The sequence below is a fragment of the Zootoca vivipara genome, chromosome 11 (genome assembly GCF_963506605.1).
Source record: "Zootoca vivipara chromosome 11, rZooViv1.1, whole genome shotgun sequence".
Classification (NCBI taxonomy): Eukaryota; Metazoa; Chordata; class Lepidosauria; order Squamata; family Lacertidae; genus Zootoca; species Zootoca vivipara.
The window spans coordinates 4,537,445-4,553,014 of record NC_083286.1 but is presented as its reverse complement, the minus strand read 5'-3'; the positions used below and the strand labels follow the sequence as shown (position 1 = coordinate 4,553,014).

At 42.7% G+C, this 15,570-nt stretch overlaps 1 protein-coding gene across 3 annotated transcripts in view; it reads right to left on the bottom strand.

Moving 5' to 3' along the window:
• VPS13A (vacuolar protein sorting 13 homolog A) overlaps window positions 1–14,829 on the bottom strand; it is a 167,812-nt gene extending 152,983 nt beyond the window's left edge. For 2 of the 3 annotated variants that reach the window (XM_035100323.2, XM_035100325.2), the window contains exons 1-7: window positions 14,488–14,828; window positions 11,964–12,007; window positions 10,975–11,017; window positions 5,961–6,056; window positions 4,760–4,861; window positions 3,064–3,170; window positions 1,164–1,223 (exon numbers count right to left, since the gene is read on the bottom strand). In XM_035100323.2, the coding sequence (XP_034956214.1) occupies window positions 1,164–1,223; window positions 3,064–3,170; window positions 4,760–4,861; window positions 5,961–6,056; window positions 10,975–11,017; window positions 11,964–12,007; window positions 14,488–14,587 (552 nt within the window). In that variant the 5' untranslated portion in view covers window positions 14,588–14,828. Of the gene's footprint in view, window positions 1–1,163; window positions 1,224–3,063; window positions 3,171–4,759; window positions 4,862–5,960; window positions 6,057–10,974; window positions 11,018–11,963; window positions 12,008–14,487 lie in introns of all 3 variants that reach the window. The other variant, XM_035100322.2, reaches the window with a different exon arrangement.
• Window positions 14,830–15,570: the final 741 nt, after the last annotated feature.

The following is a 15,570-nucleotide window of genomic DNA, read 5'->3' as shown; positions in this document are numbered from 1 at the left end:
CTCTCCCTTCCTGCACTACCAAAGATGAGTTTGCAAAGCTTCCACTTTTGATAAACCACAGCTTATCATGTCACCTAGGCTGACAAACTGTGATAAGCATTCATTATGGTTAGATAAAAACAAGTCAGCTTCAGAACCCATGGTCTGAAATTGTCTTATTTTAGACTAACCATAGTTAATGCGAATTACACTTCATCAGTCGGTGACACAGCAAGCTATGGTTAACTGAAAGTGGAATCAAAACCTTCCAAACTTGTCCTCCTGATTGTATGGGGGGGCATGAGAGTCAAAAAGAAAGCAATTCTCATTCACATCTTGTTAAACTATAGTTGAGTGCAGAGGTGGGAAACCTCAGGCCAGGGACTGAATGTGGCCCTGCAGTCTCCTTTAGCTCACCATACTACAGCCTTACTGGGATGCTGTACTCAATCTCCTGCCCGGCTATCATTTAGACACAACTATGTAACTGTGCATAGAACAAGTCTAGTGTACAAAGGTAAAATTTAAATTAGCTGCTCCACCCTCTTCTGCCTCTTGCCCCATCTATTTTAGCAGAATGTGGCCAGCAGAATGCATCTCAGTCTCCATTTGGCTACTACTATCTGTGAAATCCCTGGTGAGTAACACTGCAGTTCTTCCACTCCCTAGACAAGCCCATTCCATTATGCTATCTTTTCAAAAAAGCATTCTATGATTGCCCCAAAGCTGTAAAAATGTATTTCCTAAGGGGAACTATCAAAAAACAAAATATCTGTATTAATAGTGGGTTTTACCATTTGTTATGACATTCCATTTTCTGAAGAATTTAACTGCAAATTTAATCATTATTGCATGTTCCAAAAAAATCTACCTTTGAGTGTAAAGGTAAAGGCACTCCTGACCATTAGGTCCAGTCATGACTGACTCTGGGGTTGCGGCGCTCATCTCGCTCTATTGGCTGAGGGAACTGGCATACAGCTTCCAGGTCATGTGGCGAGCATGACTAAGCCGCTTCTGGCGAACCAGAGCAGCACATGGACCCTTCCCGCTATAGCAGTACCTATTTAACTACTTGCACTTTGACGTGTTTTCAAACTGCTAGGTTGGCAGTTCCTTTGAGTGTAGAACATGATTTTTTTAAAATAAAAAATAGGGTTATGCAGCAGTAGTTGAAAGTTATGTACCTGTAAACTAAGATTTTGAAGTGAGACACCAAATGACAACGGAATACCTTTATTTGTAATCTGAAAATAAACAAAAAAGGTTATTCACCAAAACAGACACGATTTGCAACTTGGGTAAGATAACTTTAAGATTTGTCACTATTTATCTAATAAAAAAAAACAGACTTCCAAGGGCACAAGGCAAAGATGCCCACCATCACCTCTATTGTTTGTTTTAGTATTGAAGTACCGTGTTTCCCTTATTTTAAGATGTAGCCATAATATAAGCCATAGCAGGATTTCTAGGCAATTGCACGATATAAGTCATACCCCGAAAATAAGACATAGTGATAGAACTTTCATCCACTACCGGTAGCAATAACCCCCCTCCCGCCAGCCAACTCCCCCCCTTAAAAATCTCCCCCCCTTTTGCTGTCACTCAACAGAAAATCTTATAAAAATGCACCCAAGAGCCGTAGCTGCTGGCTGCCGCAGCCTCATAATTTCCCTTCCCCTCAAAAACGGGTATGAAACATCTCAAATTCTATGCTATTCTTTAATTTTTTGTAAAGCTGTATTTGTGACCTAGTTAAAAGTTTAACTTTTGCAAGAAGATGTTCAATGTTTTAGTTACTTCTGGGGAAAACCGATACGCTCTAAAACAGAGCTTTCCCAACTTTTCATGATGGCGACACACTTTTTAGACATGCATTATTTCGTGACAAAGTAATTCAGTTTTACTAGCAAATGTTAAACTAACCCCTTTCCAGCCCTGGGAGAAGTGCGGGGAGTGTTTTGGCAACACACCTACACACTGCAGCCCAAACACTAGTGTGTTGCAACACAAAGTTTGGAAAGCACTAGGGTCCACTGTACTGAAATAATTCAGACCTGGATCTTGTGAGAGAATAATTATGTTCACACAAGCCAACTGGATTTCTGGATTTTTAGGGGGGCGGGATTTTTGTTTGCTGCAACATGTGACTATAAAAAGAGTTCCCTCTCAATACCAACTCCAAGAAGGGAATATGGGGCAGAGAAGCCAATGGTAGAGAAGACCAAGTGGAACTGAGAAGACCAATTCCAAGAAGTCAACTGGGAAATGGATTGCAAGTGAAAGAAAGAATGACAATTCAGAGAAGACTTAAAAGAAGCAGAAATCTGAAGAGGCAACAGGTATCTGCAGGCCTCACCTTTTTCCTGTTATTGCTTGTTACATGATTCTTATCCTGGGTCTGTGGTCTATGTGTATGTGTGAGCATACTCTATCCTCTGTGTATTTTAGGGTTAGTATACTATGTAGGGCAATATCTTCACTCCAACTTCTATTTCCTTTTTCCCCAGGATCAAGCTCCACAAGGGAAAAGAACATCTTGCTGTGCAAATATTTTTAGATAATAAAGCTTTTAACATTCATTTTTGGTCTAGTTATTTGTCCTTGCAAATGAAGATCCGAGATTGTGGTCTGGTTTTTCATCCAGGTATCCTTACAATCCTTTTTGCAAAAAAAGATTCCTAAAATGTGTGTCTCGGGCCTGATCCACTTGCCACAGACAGCAAGGCTGTTGTTTATACAGTAGTTCATTTTCAAGTTCCATCCACAAACTGGCTCGTAATATGACAACAGGGCCTTACCTATTTTGATTTGGGTACAGTGCCTAGCAAAAATAATAGATTAATAGAGCAGCTTCATGCTTTTTCTTCTCCAAATATCCCAAAGCATAAAAAATTAACATACTATTTGGACCTCTCCTGGAGAGTTCCAAACTGCAACCATGCACAGTCACATGCAGAAAGCTAACAGTCATTCCCTGCAGCAGTGCAACCTTCACAGTTTCTTTGTAGGCTTGCAAGTTCGATAACAAATTATCTGTAACCACATCTTGAATTATTTATAGATATTCCATACACAAATACTTACATCATCCTCATAGCGAATATGGATGTTAGAAATTTTCAGCTGAAGATTTTTGATGACCTGAGTAATTAGCTTTTCTATGAAAGTGTCTTGCTTCTCTTCTGTTTTTTCTAAATCAAAGCACAACTAATTAATACCTAATATGATTAAGCATAAAGAGTGGCATCCAGTGTTAGTGATACTCAGAGTACCCATTGAAATCAATACACATTGGTCTACTTTGAGTATGGCTAACATTGGATATTCTCTACAGAGACTTAACCAATGTTGACTGATTAGCAAAGTGATGTACTTAAATTCCATATACAGTGGTACCTCGGTTCAAGTACACAATTGGTTCCTGAAGTCTGTACTTAACCTGAAGCGTACTTAACCTGAAGTGAACTTTCCCATGAAAGTATTGGAAAGTGGATTAATCCATTCCAGACGGTCCGCAGAGTACTTAACCTGAAGCGAACTTTCCCATTGAAAGTAATGGAAAGTGGAGTAATCCGTTCCAGACGGGTCCGCGGGGTACTTAAACTGAAAGTACTCAAACTGAAGCATACTTATACAGTGGTACCTCAGTTTATGAACACAATTGGTTCCGGAAGTCTGTTCATAAACTGAAGCGTTCATAAACTGAAGCGAACTTTCCCATTGAAAGTAATGGAAAGTGGATTAATCTGTTCCAGACAGTCCGCGGAGTACTTAAACTGAAGCGTTCATAAACTGAAGCGAACTTTCCCATTGAAAGTAATGGAAAATGGATTAATCCGTTCCAGACGGGTCCGCGGAGTACTCAACCTGAAGCGTACTTAACCCAAAGCATGGGTGTAATTGGTTCCGGAAGTATGTTCATAAACTGAAGCGTTCATAAACTGAAGCGAACTTTCCCACTGAAAGTAATGGATGGTGAATTAATCCGTTCCATATGGGTCCGCGACGTTCGTAAACCGAAAATTCATAAACCGAGGTGTTCGTAAACAGAGGTTCCACTGCACCGAGGTATGACTTTTAACCAGAGACATAATAGGAGTAATATTAGGACATTAAATTGTAGGTGTGATTTGGGCTCTTCTTGTTGTTGTTCTGTTGGGTGCCTCCTTATGTTTTAAGGCAGGAATAAATAATTCCGTGCCTGTAATATATAATAATGATAATGATGATAATAATAATAATTTATTATTTATACCCCGCCCATCTGCAACTTTTAGGCTGCAACTCCTCTCATCCCCAACTATTTGAAATCTTATTGTTACGGAAATAATTCACAAAATGGGAAACCAATCTAATGGGTTGTGCCTCTTAGGAGATTTAGCAAAGTGTAGCCAAACCGTGGCACTTCTCTTTAGCAACAGCATGCACAATAATTAAAAAATAATGTTGGTTAACCAAAGACTCAGAATGTGACTCTTCTAAAATAAATCACAGTTGAGTAATAAATAACCACAACATAAAATCAACTATTCACAAAACATCAGCTTCAACTCTTTCGATTTTACCAGAAAGTCTTTTAAAATGTATTACCCTCATCCCTCAGCACTTTCACTGAAAAGTAAATCTTACCACTCTTACAGCACAATACTATACATCTCTGTTGAGAAGTGTGTCCCATCAATGGGACTTTCTTCCAGGTGAGTGGGTACAGAACTGCAGCTTTAGATGTTTGGCAACTTCTACTCCCACAATTAAAAACTGGTATATTCTTTTTCCTTACCTATGTCAGCAATCTTTTGCTTTGCATCTTCTATTCTTTGAAGTTCTCTCTGCTTTGCTTCTAGTTGTTGCTTTAGTTCTTTTTCTGCATCATATTTAATACCTGACAAAATGGATGAATTAATACTTCACATTTTAAGATCACAATAAAGCCAAGTTGTGATGAAACAGGCAACTAATTTATTAAACAAGTCAAAGCAATGAGATTTAAGACATGTTCACATATTAGTGCAGAATCCAGTTTAATAGCATTTCTCAATCACAAAGTATCTGTATCTTGTGCTGTATCTTATCCTGTGTTTGTGCTTTAGGGTCCACACTCTTAAGAGTAAGGGGAAACCTACCAAAAGCCACTGTGTTCCTATTCTTTGAAAACAAAACATTTCATTTCTTTTTTAATGAGGATTGTGACTTTGGAAAAGCTACTTGAAAGTCATTTCTGTGCCTGCATGCAATGGTAAAACAGGTTTGGGGAACCTGTGGCCCTCCATACGTTGTTGTACTACAACCCCCTTCATTCCTCATCATTGGCCATGCTAGCTGGGGTTGATAAGAACTGGAGTCCAACAATGGCTCAATCTGCATATTACACTAAGGGCTTAGCCTGAACATGCTGGATCCTGAGAAGATTGCAGCTGCTTTGCCCTTCACAGGCTTTTGAAGTAAGTAAAGCAGTTAAGATAAGATTTAATGTAACACAGTTGCCTCATGATTAAGGCCTCTCTTGCTTAACCACAAGCTTTAGCCAAGGCTTGTCCTATGGTTACCAGTCATGGTTAAAGAGGAAAGATGCCCCTCCCTGCCAGCTACTCCTAGTTGCAAACCTATCCTAATGCTCTTAGTACACAGACACTGGCACCTCCTATAATAATTAGTGACCATACCAGAGTAAGGAAGAACCACTCCACAGAGCTGGACAGGGGTGGAACCTGCTCTTTAATGAACCATATAGCTAGGCATAGTAAGATAGCTCAGGCATTAGTAATGGACACCAGACACTTGACAACAGTGAACATTACCTGCCAAATTGTTTATTTTTGTGTAACTATATGTAACATGGGAAGGCTGGCAGCATTTTCAACTCACTGGGGAAAATTTGTTTTGTCGACTAAAACTATTGCATGAATAAAAACAAAAAGAAATTCAATCAAATAAACATGATTTTATCTTACAGAGATACATAAAGAAACAAATCTACTTACTGGCTGTAGGCACAATAAGTAAGAAAACTTCATCTAAAACAGCTTCAACTGGTTGAGTATAAAGATTTTTCCATGGAATTTGCAAATTCAGTTGACCTATGAATACAAAGGAACACATACTCTTACTGCAAATATTTGTATTATGTTTAATCATATGTAATTATATTTAAAAACAAAATTAACCCTGTTTCCGGTCAATTGTTAAGCCAATACAACATCTCCAAATGCATATTTAAACAAGGAATATAACATCCTACTATTACAATGCTTTACACAATCAGGGCCTCACTGCACATTAGCACTAACAACATAACTTGAAGTTGACTCTTAAAAAAAGGAAACAGCAAGGGCTGAGTGTTAACAGTCACCTTAAGACAGCTGTGGAAAACCTCTGACTCACAGACACACACCAAGCTTCCCCAGTTGGCCCGCAAAGTCATTTTGGTCAAGTCACACCCACCTGCCCTACACCTGTCATCATATAAGGGGTTTGTACTGATACAGAACTAAAACAAAACAGAGAAATCACTTTAGTAGGGCCTTGCTGTCTGTGAAGTGCTTTGATGTCCCTGACTACAGAAAAATCATCTGAGATCATATATGATGTCATGTGACTGACATGTGGGTGGCCCTACCCACATGTTAATTTTGGCCTGCAAGACAGGTCATTATAATGAACTGACTAGTGGAGAGAAAAGATTCCCCACCCCTGCCTGAAGGAATCCTAAGGGTCAAGATGTACAACCCAGATCTCATCTGTCATGTCACTAGCATGTCACGCAGATGGTTCACATCACCTGCTATTTTTATTCATCCTGTTTTACTCAGTAGACAGGATGATGCTTCTGAATGCAAAGAAGTTGTGCAAATAAATGTTTGTCCTGTTCTAATGAAGATTCTGCAGGTTGCATCATTCCTTCCTCCGCACTTCTATCACCCCACAGTCTTCCCACTGCATTCCAACTGCAGACATGAAGTCTGAATCACCAATTCATAGTCAGAAGTCTAAAAAGATTAATATTCATATTCTAATTAGGTTTGTAAAAGATAAAAAGCCACAGTCTAAAGCTGCTTTAACCATACTGGAAACCAAACAGCTGGTTTTTTTAAAAAGCAAACAATATCTGATAGGATTTTCATAATAATAATAATAATAATAATAATAATAATAATAATAATAATAATAATAATATTTTATTTATATCCCACACATCTGGCTGGGTTTGCCCAGCCACTCTGGGTGGCTTCCAAAGGAATATTAAGCAGAATAAAACATCAAACATTAAAAACTTCCCTAAACAGGGCTGCCTTCAGACGTCTTCTAAAAGTCAGATAGTTGTTTATTTCTTTGACATCTGATGTAATAAATGCAAACAAATAATACCCCAAATGAAGAAAGCAAGAAAAAGAAAGAAAGAAAGAAACAGAAAAGGTATAAAGAAACAATCTGGATATTTGAACCAGAATTCAATCTCTTTTTTATATATATAATAGAAACGATGTATTTCAAAGATAAATGTAACAGAATAAGAAAACCAAGAAGATACATCCTCTTTTCTGTAAATTAAGTGTCATTTGTAAATTGCCAGTTATAAACCAATTTACTATGAGTCATCATGTACTGCAAGTTGCCCAAAAACGTCAAATTATTCTGGAAGTAAGAAAATAGCTATTTTAAAATGAAATGTGATTTTTTTTCATGTTTATGTATATACAGTAGTACCTCGGGTTACGAACACGATCCGTTCCAAATCGCGGTTCGTAACCCGAAGAGGTCGCAAACCGAGTGCGCGCTTCTGCGCATGCGCAAAGCGCGCGCGCCGCTTCTGCGCATGCGCGGGACGTGCGCGCGCCGAAAACACTTCCGGGTTCACGGAGTTCGTAACCCAGTGTTCGCAACCCGAGCGGGTCGTAAACTGAGGTACGACTTATATACTTTTAGGTCCAAAGCTGTATCAATGAAAAGCAACATTTACTGAACGAGAATAATTGAATGCTTAACCTACAATGAAACTGTATGAAAATGAGACATTTAGTAGTCCACAACAAATAAACTACGCTGCATATTAAAATGCTATTCAATAATTATTTGTAGAGCTGACACCAAAATAAGGAAGTCTTACAATGCAATTCTATCAGTATTTAGATTTACATATTCTATCAGGCTACAGAGCCTCATAAGAACTCCAATGTTAAGAAATTGTGCCTGGATTTTTTTTTCCTTCTCTGTTCTCCTCAGTTCTTCCTTGTGTATTGCAGCCCAAGAGAAGGAACTGTATTTGTCTTTTTATTTTTATTTTTCTGTAACTCACTCTGGGTGCATTGTCAGTTAAAAAGCAGTATAAAAGGTAAAGGTAAAGGGACCCCTGAACATTAGGTCCAGTCATGACCGACTCTGGGGTTGTGGCACTCATCTCGTGTTATTGGCCGAGGGAGCCGGCGTACAGCTTCGAGGTCATGTGGCCAGCATGACAAAGCCGCTTCTGACGAACCAGAGCAGCACACGGAAATGCCGTTTACCTTCCTGCTTGGAGTGGTACCTATTTATCTACTTGCACTTTGAGGTGCTTTCGAACTGCTAGGTTGGCAGGAGCTGGGACCGAGCAACGGGAGCTCACCCCGTCGCAGGGATTCGAACCGCCGACCTTCAAATCAGCAAGCCCTAGGCCAGGGGTCCCCAAGCTAAGGCCCGGGGGCCGGATGTGGCCCAATCGGCTTCTAAATCCGGCCCGCGGACGGTCCGGGAATCATCATGTTTTTACATGAGTGGAATGTGTCCTTTTATTTAAAATGCATCTCTGGGTTATTTGTGGGGCCTGCCTGGTGTTTTTACATGAGTAGAATGGGTACTTTTATTTAAAATGCATCTCTGGGTTATTTGTGGGGCATAGGAATTCGTTCATATTTTTTTTCAAAATATAGTCCGGCCCCCCACAAGGTCTGAGGGACAGTGGACCGGCCCCCTGCTGAAAGTTTGCTGACCCCTGCCCTAGGCTCTGTGGTTTAACCCACAGCGCCACCTGGGTCCCTAAAAAAAAAGCAGTATACAAATGCTTTAAACAAAATAAATAAATATTTACTCAGAATTTTTTTTTTTGCCAAGAGAAGGGGGACCTTAATGGCTTGGTGGGGCAAATCTTTATCTCCCCCCACCCCAAATGCAACTCTGAACATTGGGGAGACCACCCACCTGTCAATCATCTGACATCATAAAGAGACTTCAGGTGACTGTCAGGTAGGTTGTCCCACCCACCTGTTCAAACTGCCCATAGGGATGGGAGGCGATAGAAACCAAGTACAGTGATGCCTCGCAAGACGAAATTAATTTATTCCACGAGTCGTTTTGTATTGCGAAAATTTCGTTTTGCAGTTTTCCGATTTAAACAAATCAAAGCAAAAAGAAGCAAAAGAAATTGTCTTGCGAAGCACAGCCATAGAAATATTAGTCTTGCGAGTCAACAAAAAGATCGCAAAACGCTTTCGTCTTGCCAGGTACCACTGTACAACTGAATTCCTGCCACATCAGCTGCTGCAGTGTTTCTCAACCTTTTTTGGGCCACGGCACACTTGTTCCGTGAAAAAAATCACGAGGCACACCACCATTAAAAAAGTTAAAAAATTTAACTCTGTGCCACCCTATATTATAATTATGACTGTAAGAAACACTTGCCAAATATTGCTTTCCGGCGGGTGAGCGCTAGGTATTGGCGGCCGCCAGGCACGTGACAATGCAAATCGCCCTTCTCGTCGCCGCACGTCGCGGCACACCAGCCAGTGTCTCGCGGCACACTAGTGTGTCGCGGAACAGCGGTTGAGAAACGCTGAGCTGCTGTACATAGTTCATTCCTTTTTGCAGGGTTCAAGTGTACCAGTGAGTTCCCCACAGGAAACTCGCTTGTGCACCTGAACCAATCAGGATTGAACTCCCTACATATAAACTGATGCAGCAGGAGTTCAATCCTGGTATCTGTAGCAGTAGCCAATCCAGCTGTCTCGCTATCATACCGGACTTTGCATATGACATCAGATGTAGGGAAGGTATGTGTGGTTAAAATGGCCTGGCAGGCCAAATTTGGCCTGTGAGCCAGAGGTACCCTAACCCTGTTCTAATGTGTTCAATGAGCTTATTTCCAGGTAAACTGGAGTAGGATACAGAATAGACCAATTAATCATATGGATTTTAGTTGATTTAATATGCTTAAAATTTGCATGTGAATGAAAAACATGCTTTCTGTGTGGAAGAGAAGGTGACATCTGGCATCTACTGTTTTTATAAGAACTTGTGTTAAGAACAATCATTTTTTTACTTTTTTAATCTGTTTCCTCTTTAATTAGGGGCACATTCAACTAAGACTGCCTCCCTCCATTCCTCTTATAATAATAATAATAATTTATTATTTATACCCCGCCCATCTGGCCGGGTTCCCCCAGCCACTCTGGGCGGCTTCCAACAAAACACTAAAACACAGAAATCCATCAAACATTAAAAGCTTCCCTAAACAGGGCTGCCTTGAGATGCCTTCTAAAGGTCTGGTAATTGTTGTTCTCTTTGACCTCTAGTGGGAGGGCATTCCACAGGGTGGGTGCCACTACCGAGAAGGCCCTCTGCCTGGTTCCCTGTAACTTGGCTTCTCGTAGTGAGGGAACCGCCAGAAGGCCCTCGGCGCTGGACCTCAGTGTCCGGGCAGAACGATGGGGGTGGAGACGCTCCTTCAGGTATACTGGACTGAGGCCGTTTAGGGCTTTAAAGGTCAACACCAACTTATCTGAGATAACGTCCTACTAAAGTCAATAGGATTTACTTCAAAGTAGACATGCATGGTATTGCATGGTAAATGTTCAAATCCTAAATATATGAAAATCTAATAAGTCAACAATTAACTGCTTACCCAAAGTGTCTTACAATAGTAAAATACAGGACAATAAACTAAAATCAACTCAACTCCAAATCTTTAGAAATACAATTTTAAATATAATTGTTTATTGCAACAAAATATGATAGAATTCAACTTACCGATATGCCCTGCCTTAACTTTAAATGGTACATCAAACTGATACTGTAAAGATAATTTTTATTTAAAAAAAGTTATTTCAGCAACAAAATTAACAGTACAAACCATACACATATACAGTATTTTACTGCTTTTCAACTTTGAGGATAAATAATTAAATATCATGCAGTTATAAGCAGCAAGTGAGACAACTTTCTGGTACCAACTACGCTGGCCAAATATTGTGAGCCCAAGAGCCTGGGTACGATGTGACAATACAGAATTCTGACTGTGTTTTACATTATTGGGCCTCATGTTTTATCTGTATTGCTTTTTATATTATGTTCTATACAGCAGGTTGGCTCAGGACCTAGTTATGCATTGAGTAGACCCACTGAAATCAGTGGGACTTACTTAGTCATGACCAATATTAGCTCCATGGATTTTATGGATTTATTCTAATTATGACTAAGTCTCAACCTACCCCAATGTTTTTGCTAGCTTTAAAATTGTGAGAATTTCTGTTCAATTACTTGTATTAAGGCCTAATGATATAAACATATATAAATATATTCAATCCTTTGTAGATTTACTCAGAGCTAAGTCTCACCAAGCTAAGTTTCTCAAGTAAATGTGCATAGACTTAAAACCTTACATTTTCCTCAGCAACACACATCCAGTGCTAAGACAGTAGGTCAGGAAATAGAAAAGGTTTAGAAAGGGCAGCAAGCTGAAGAGATTTTGAATTACATGCATAAATTACTTGTCCAATGGCAACACAGTTTGTACTGTGTTATAGTTCATTTACTATAGAACAGGGACAGGGGATCTATAGTCCTCCAGATGCTCTTGGACCACAACTCCATAATCATTGGTCATTGGCCATACTGGCTGGTGATGATGGGAATTGGAATCCAACAACATCTGGAGGATCACAGGTTCCCTATGCCTACTACAAAGTTAACACTTGACAACAGTACATAGTTAAAAGTTTTGTTTGCTCTGAACTTACCAGTGCATTTTCTTTAATTTCAAGATTCTTAAGTGCTACAGCTCCTGTTATGAAATATACATATATATATATAATTGTAATTAGCAAACTACTTTAACATATGAATCTTTTTAATAGCAGGCAACTGACAAATTACCTGTTAGGAACTGCCCACCACATAACATCCATCTTCCCAGGATTCAATGTCAGTTAACTTGCCCTTGACCAGGCATCAGGTTTTGCACAGCCTCTCCTGATTTGGATGTTACAAAGACGCAGAGCTGGGTATCATCAAAGTACTGATGACACCTCACCCCAAAGCTCCAAATGACTGCTACCAAAATCTTCATACAGATGATACCCTGCAGCACCACACAACACAACTGCTGGAGGACTGAGAGATAATCACCTAACACTGTGCTCTGAAACTGACCCTGGAGATCAGAACCACTATAAAACAACAACCCCCAATATCCATCTCACATAGCCAGTTCAAAAAGATACCATGGTCATTGGTATCAAAAGCCGCTGAAAGGTCTAGTTAGTAAGAATAATAGGGTCACACTCCTGCTGTCCTCTTGTTAAGGTCAGGGGGAACAAGGCAATTTCAGTCCCATAGCCAGGCCTGAACCCCAACTGGAATGGGTCAAGATAATCAGTTTCATCCAAGAGTATTTGGTTACCCCTGTGTCACAACCCTCTTAATCACCTTTCCCAGAAAGGGGGTACAGTATTTGAAACCAGGTGGTAGTTGTCACAAGCCAATGGCTCCAGGGTAGGCTTTTTCAGGATGTCAACTCACTGCCTCTTTAAAGATAGCCAGGATCTCTCCTTCCCACAAAGATGTATTTACTACACCATGGATCCACCCAGTCATACTCCCTCAGAAACTATAGACAGTAATAACAGATAAGGGATGAGGAAAACACATGGTTGGCTGCATTATTGCAAGCACCTTGTCAGCATCATCAAGTTAAGTTCCAGTTAAAGACTCTGCAAACGTGCAATTCTCAAAGAAGAAAAATCCACAAGTGTGGGGTCACCATTAAAAGGGCCCTAATCTTGCAAACCTGATCAACTTTAATGGTAGCCCAGACTGCATGGCCTCTCAAGGCTGATCTTTGGGCCTAAGCAGGTTGAAATAGGTATAAAGGTAAAGGGACCCCTGCCCATTAGGTCCAGTCATGACGACCCTGGGGTTGCGGCGCTCATCTCGTGGTGTTGGCTGAGGGAGCCGGTGTACAGCTTCCAGGACATGTGGCCAGCATGACAAAGCCACTTCAGGCAAACCAGAGCAGCGCATGGAAACGCCATTTGGGTATAGCCATTCTTAAAATAAACTTGTCTCAAGCCATTCAGAACATTAAAGGTGAACACCAGCACTTTAATCTAAACCTGGAACCAAATAAATATCTAAGTCTGCACAAGATTTCCAGTGGCTGAATTTTACACCAGCTGAAGTTTCTGAACTGTTATTAAAGAAAGTCCTACACAAAAAACATTATGGTAGCCTAGTCTAGAATATAACCAGAGCAGGTGCAACTGAGGCCAGTTTCTTGTTTACCTCTTACATTATTGTTTACCTCTTACATTATGAGCCCAGATCCTGTGCCAATTAAATGTGCTAACCAAACTGATGCTCCTTGTCACTCTTACCGTACCTGTTTTCAGTAATACAGTGAAGCAGCATGGCAGCTGCCTCTTCAAAAATGCTGTGTGTCACAAAATGCAGAATGATCACACAAAAACACACTAATTTCTACCGTATATATAGTATTCCACTTTTAAAAAGAAAGCAAATAGTACTGAAACTAAGCCGTTCTTTATATGATCAGTCTCTGGGTGGAATGCTGCCTGGTAACTTTAGGAATGCCACTCTGAGTTCCTTGAAAAGCAGAAAGGGTGTATATGAAATAAACTGCAGAGAGATTAGGGCAGATGGGATGCAAATGAAACTTTTTTTAAAGCGCTGCCCAAAAATACATCGAATGCTTTGCTTCCACAAAGTGAGCGATCAGATATACTGATACACAGGGGGGGGGGGGGGGGACGTGCAGTGCCAACGGCAAAAGCAGTTACGTTGGGTGGGTTTTTGTTTGTTTCCGCTCCACCCCAACTCCAGAACTCGACCCAACCGAGCTGGGCTGGGCGGCGACAGGAGCAGGCCCATAACGTGCTCCAGGGCTCTTCGCCACCAAAACTTCCGACACGGGAGCAGGAGCTGCGGCCGGTGAGGCGAGGAGGGCGAGGCGCGCGAAGGAGAGGCGCACGTGACAGGGCCTGGCGCTGCCCCGGAGCGCCAGACAGACAGGCGGGCCCTGAGAGGGCAGCGCCAGCCGCCTGTGGGACGTGGGAGGCAGCCGAAACTCCCTTCGGGGCCGCCCCAGCGAGGATGGCCGGCCTGGGCTCCATCACGCAGCAGCAGCAGCAGCACCGACCGCCCACACGGAGAGAGGCGACCCCGGGTGGTGGCGGGACCCCTCGGAGGGCGAGGGGTCAGGCAAGGGCGGCCTCGGACAGGGGGCCGGCCTCGCCCCTCACTCACCTCCCCAGATGCCGAGCGAGAGTTGGGAGCAGTCCAGGTTCACCACATAGTCGCCCAGGAAGCGGTTCAGAACGTCCACGACCACCGACTCGAACACCATCCTCGGAAGCGGCTCCTGGCGAGCCTCGCCCCCACGCCCGCCTGCCTCTTCTTCGGGCTCTCCCGCCGCGCCGGCCGAACACGGGTCTCAGCCCCCCCGCTGGCTCAGCGCGCTGTACAGTAGAGCCAGACTCGCCCTGCCCTGCCGCGCAGGCGCACCAGGGGACGCTTGGGCGCTACCGAGGGCCGTCCATGAGGAAAGCGCTTGCTCGCTCTGTTCCCGCCTCTCCCGTCGCCCAGCAAGGGAGCGGCGAGGCACCGCTAAAGATAGGCTGGCGGCGGCGGCGGCGCGCGCGGGGCCTACCTCCCCCTTTCCGTCAGGGAGGCGGCGTTCTTCGTCGCGCGAGACTCTGGCGTCGGTTAAACTGTCCCCTCCTCCCGCCGCCAGCTGCCCCCGAGGCAGAAGGACGGGGCCCGTCAGTCCATGGCCGCCCTCCGTGTATGCCTTGTCCTTCCTCACGTTCCCCGTGCCATTAACGGATGGCCGCGTGTCAACATAATTCTGCCCCGAAGGAGTTGGAGAAAGCCCACCGGCGCACAAGCACAGCTCCCCGGTCCGAAGCAGCGGTGGAAGCCGCCCTAGAGATCCATGGGCTGCAGCAGGACACGACCCACGAACGCTTTAAAGCGGAGCAGGCGCTTCAAGCAAGGGGAGTGCAAAATGCACCGAAAGGGGTGCCGTCTGGGGCACAACCCTTTAATTCCCGGGTGTGTCGATGTCACGTCAAGATTTCTAAAGCCCTGTGGGTGTTATTTACACGTTTCTATATATTTAAAAAGAAAGTATTTATATAGGATTGTAGAGTTGGAAGGGAGCCGGGGGTCATTCTAGTCCAACCCCCTGCAATGCAGGAATCTCAACTAGATCATACATGACAGACAGACATGGGGGGGGGTCAGCCAAAGTTGTGGAGCTTTTTCTTCTGAAAAGGAAGGCAATAGGGGGGAGAGGCTTTGCGGGGAGCAGGGTGGAAGAACCTCAGT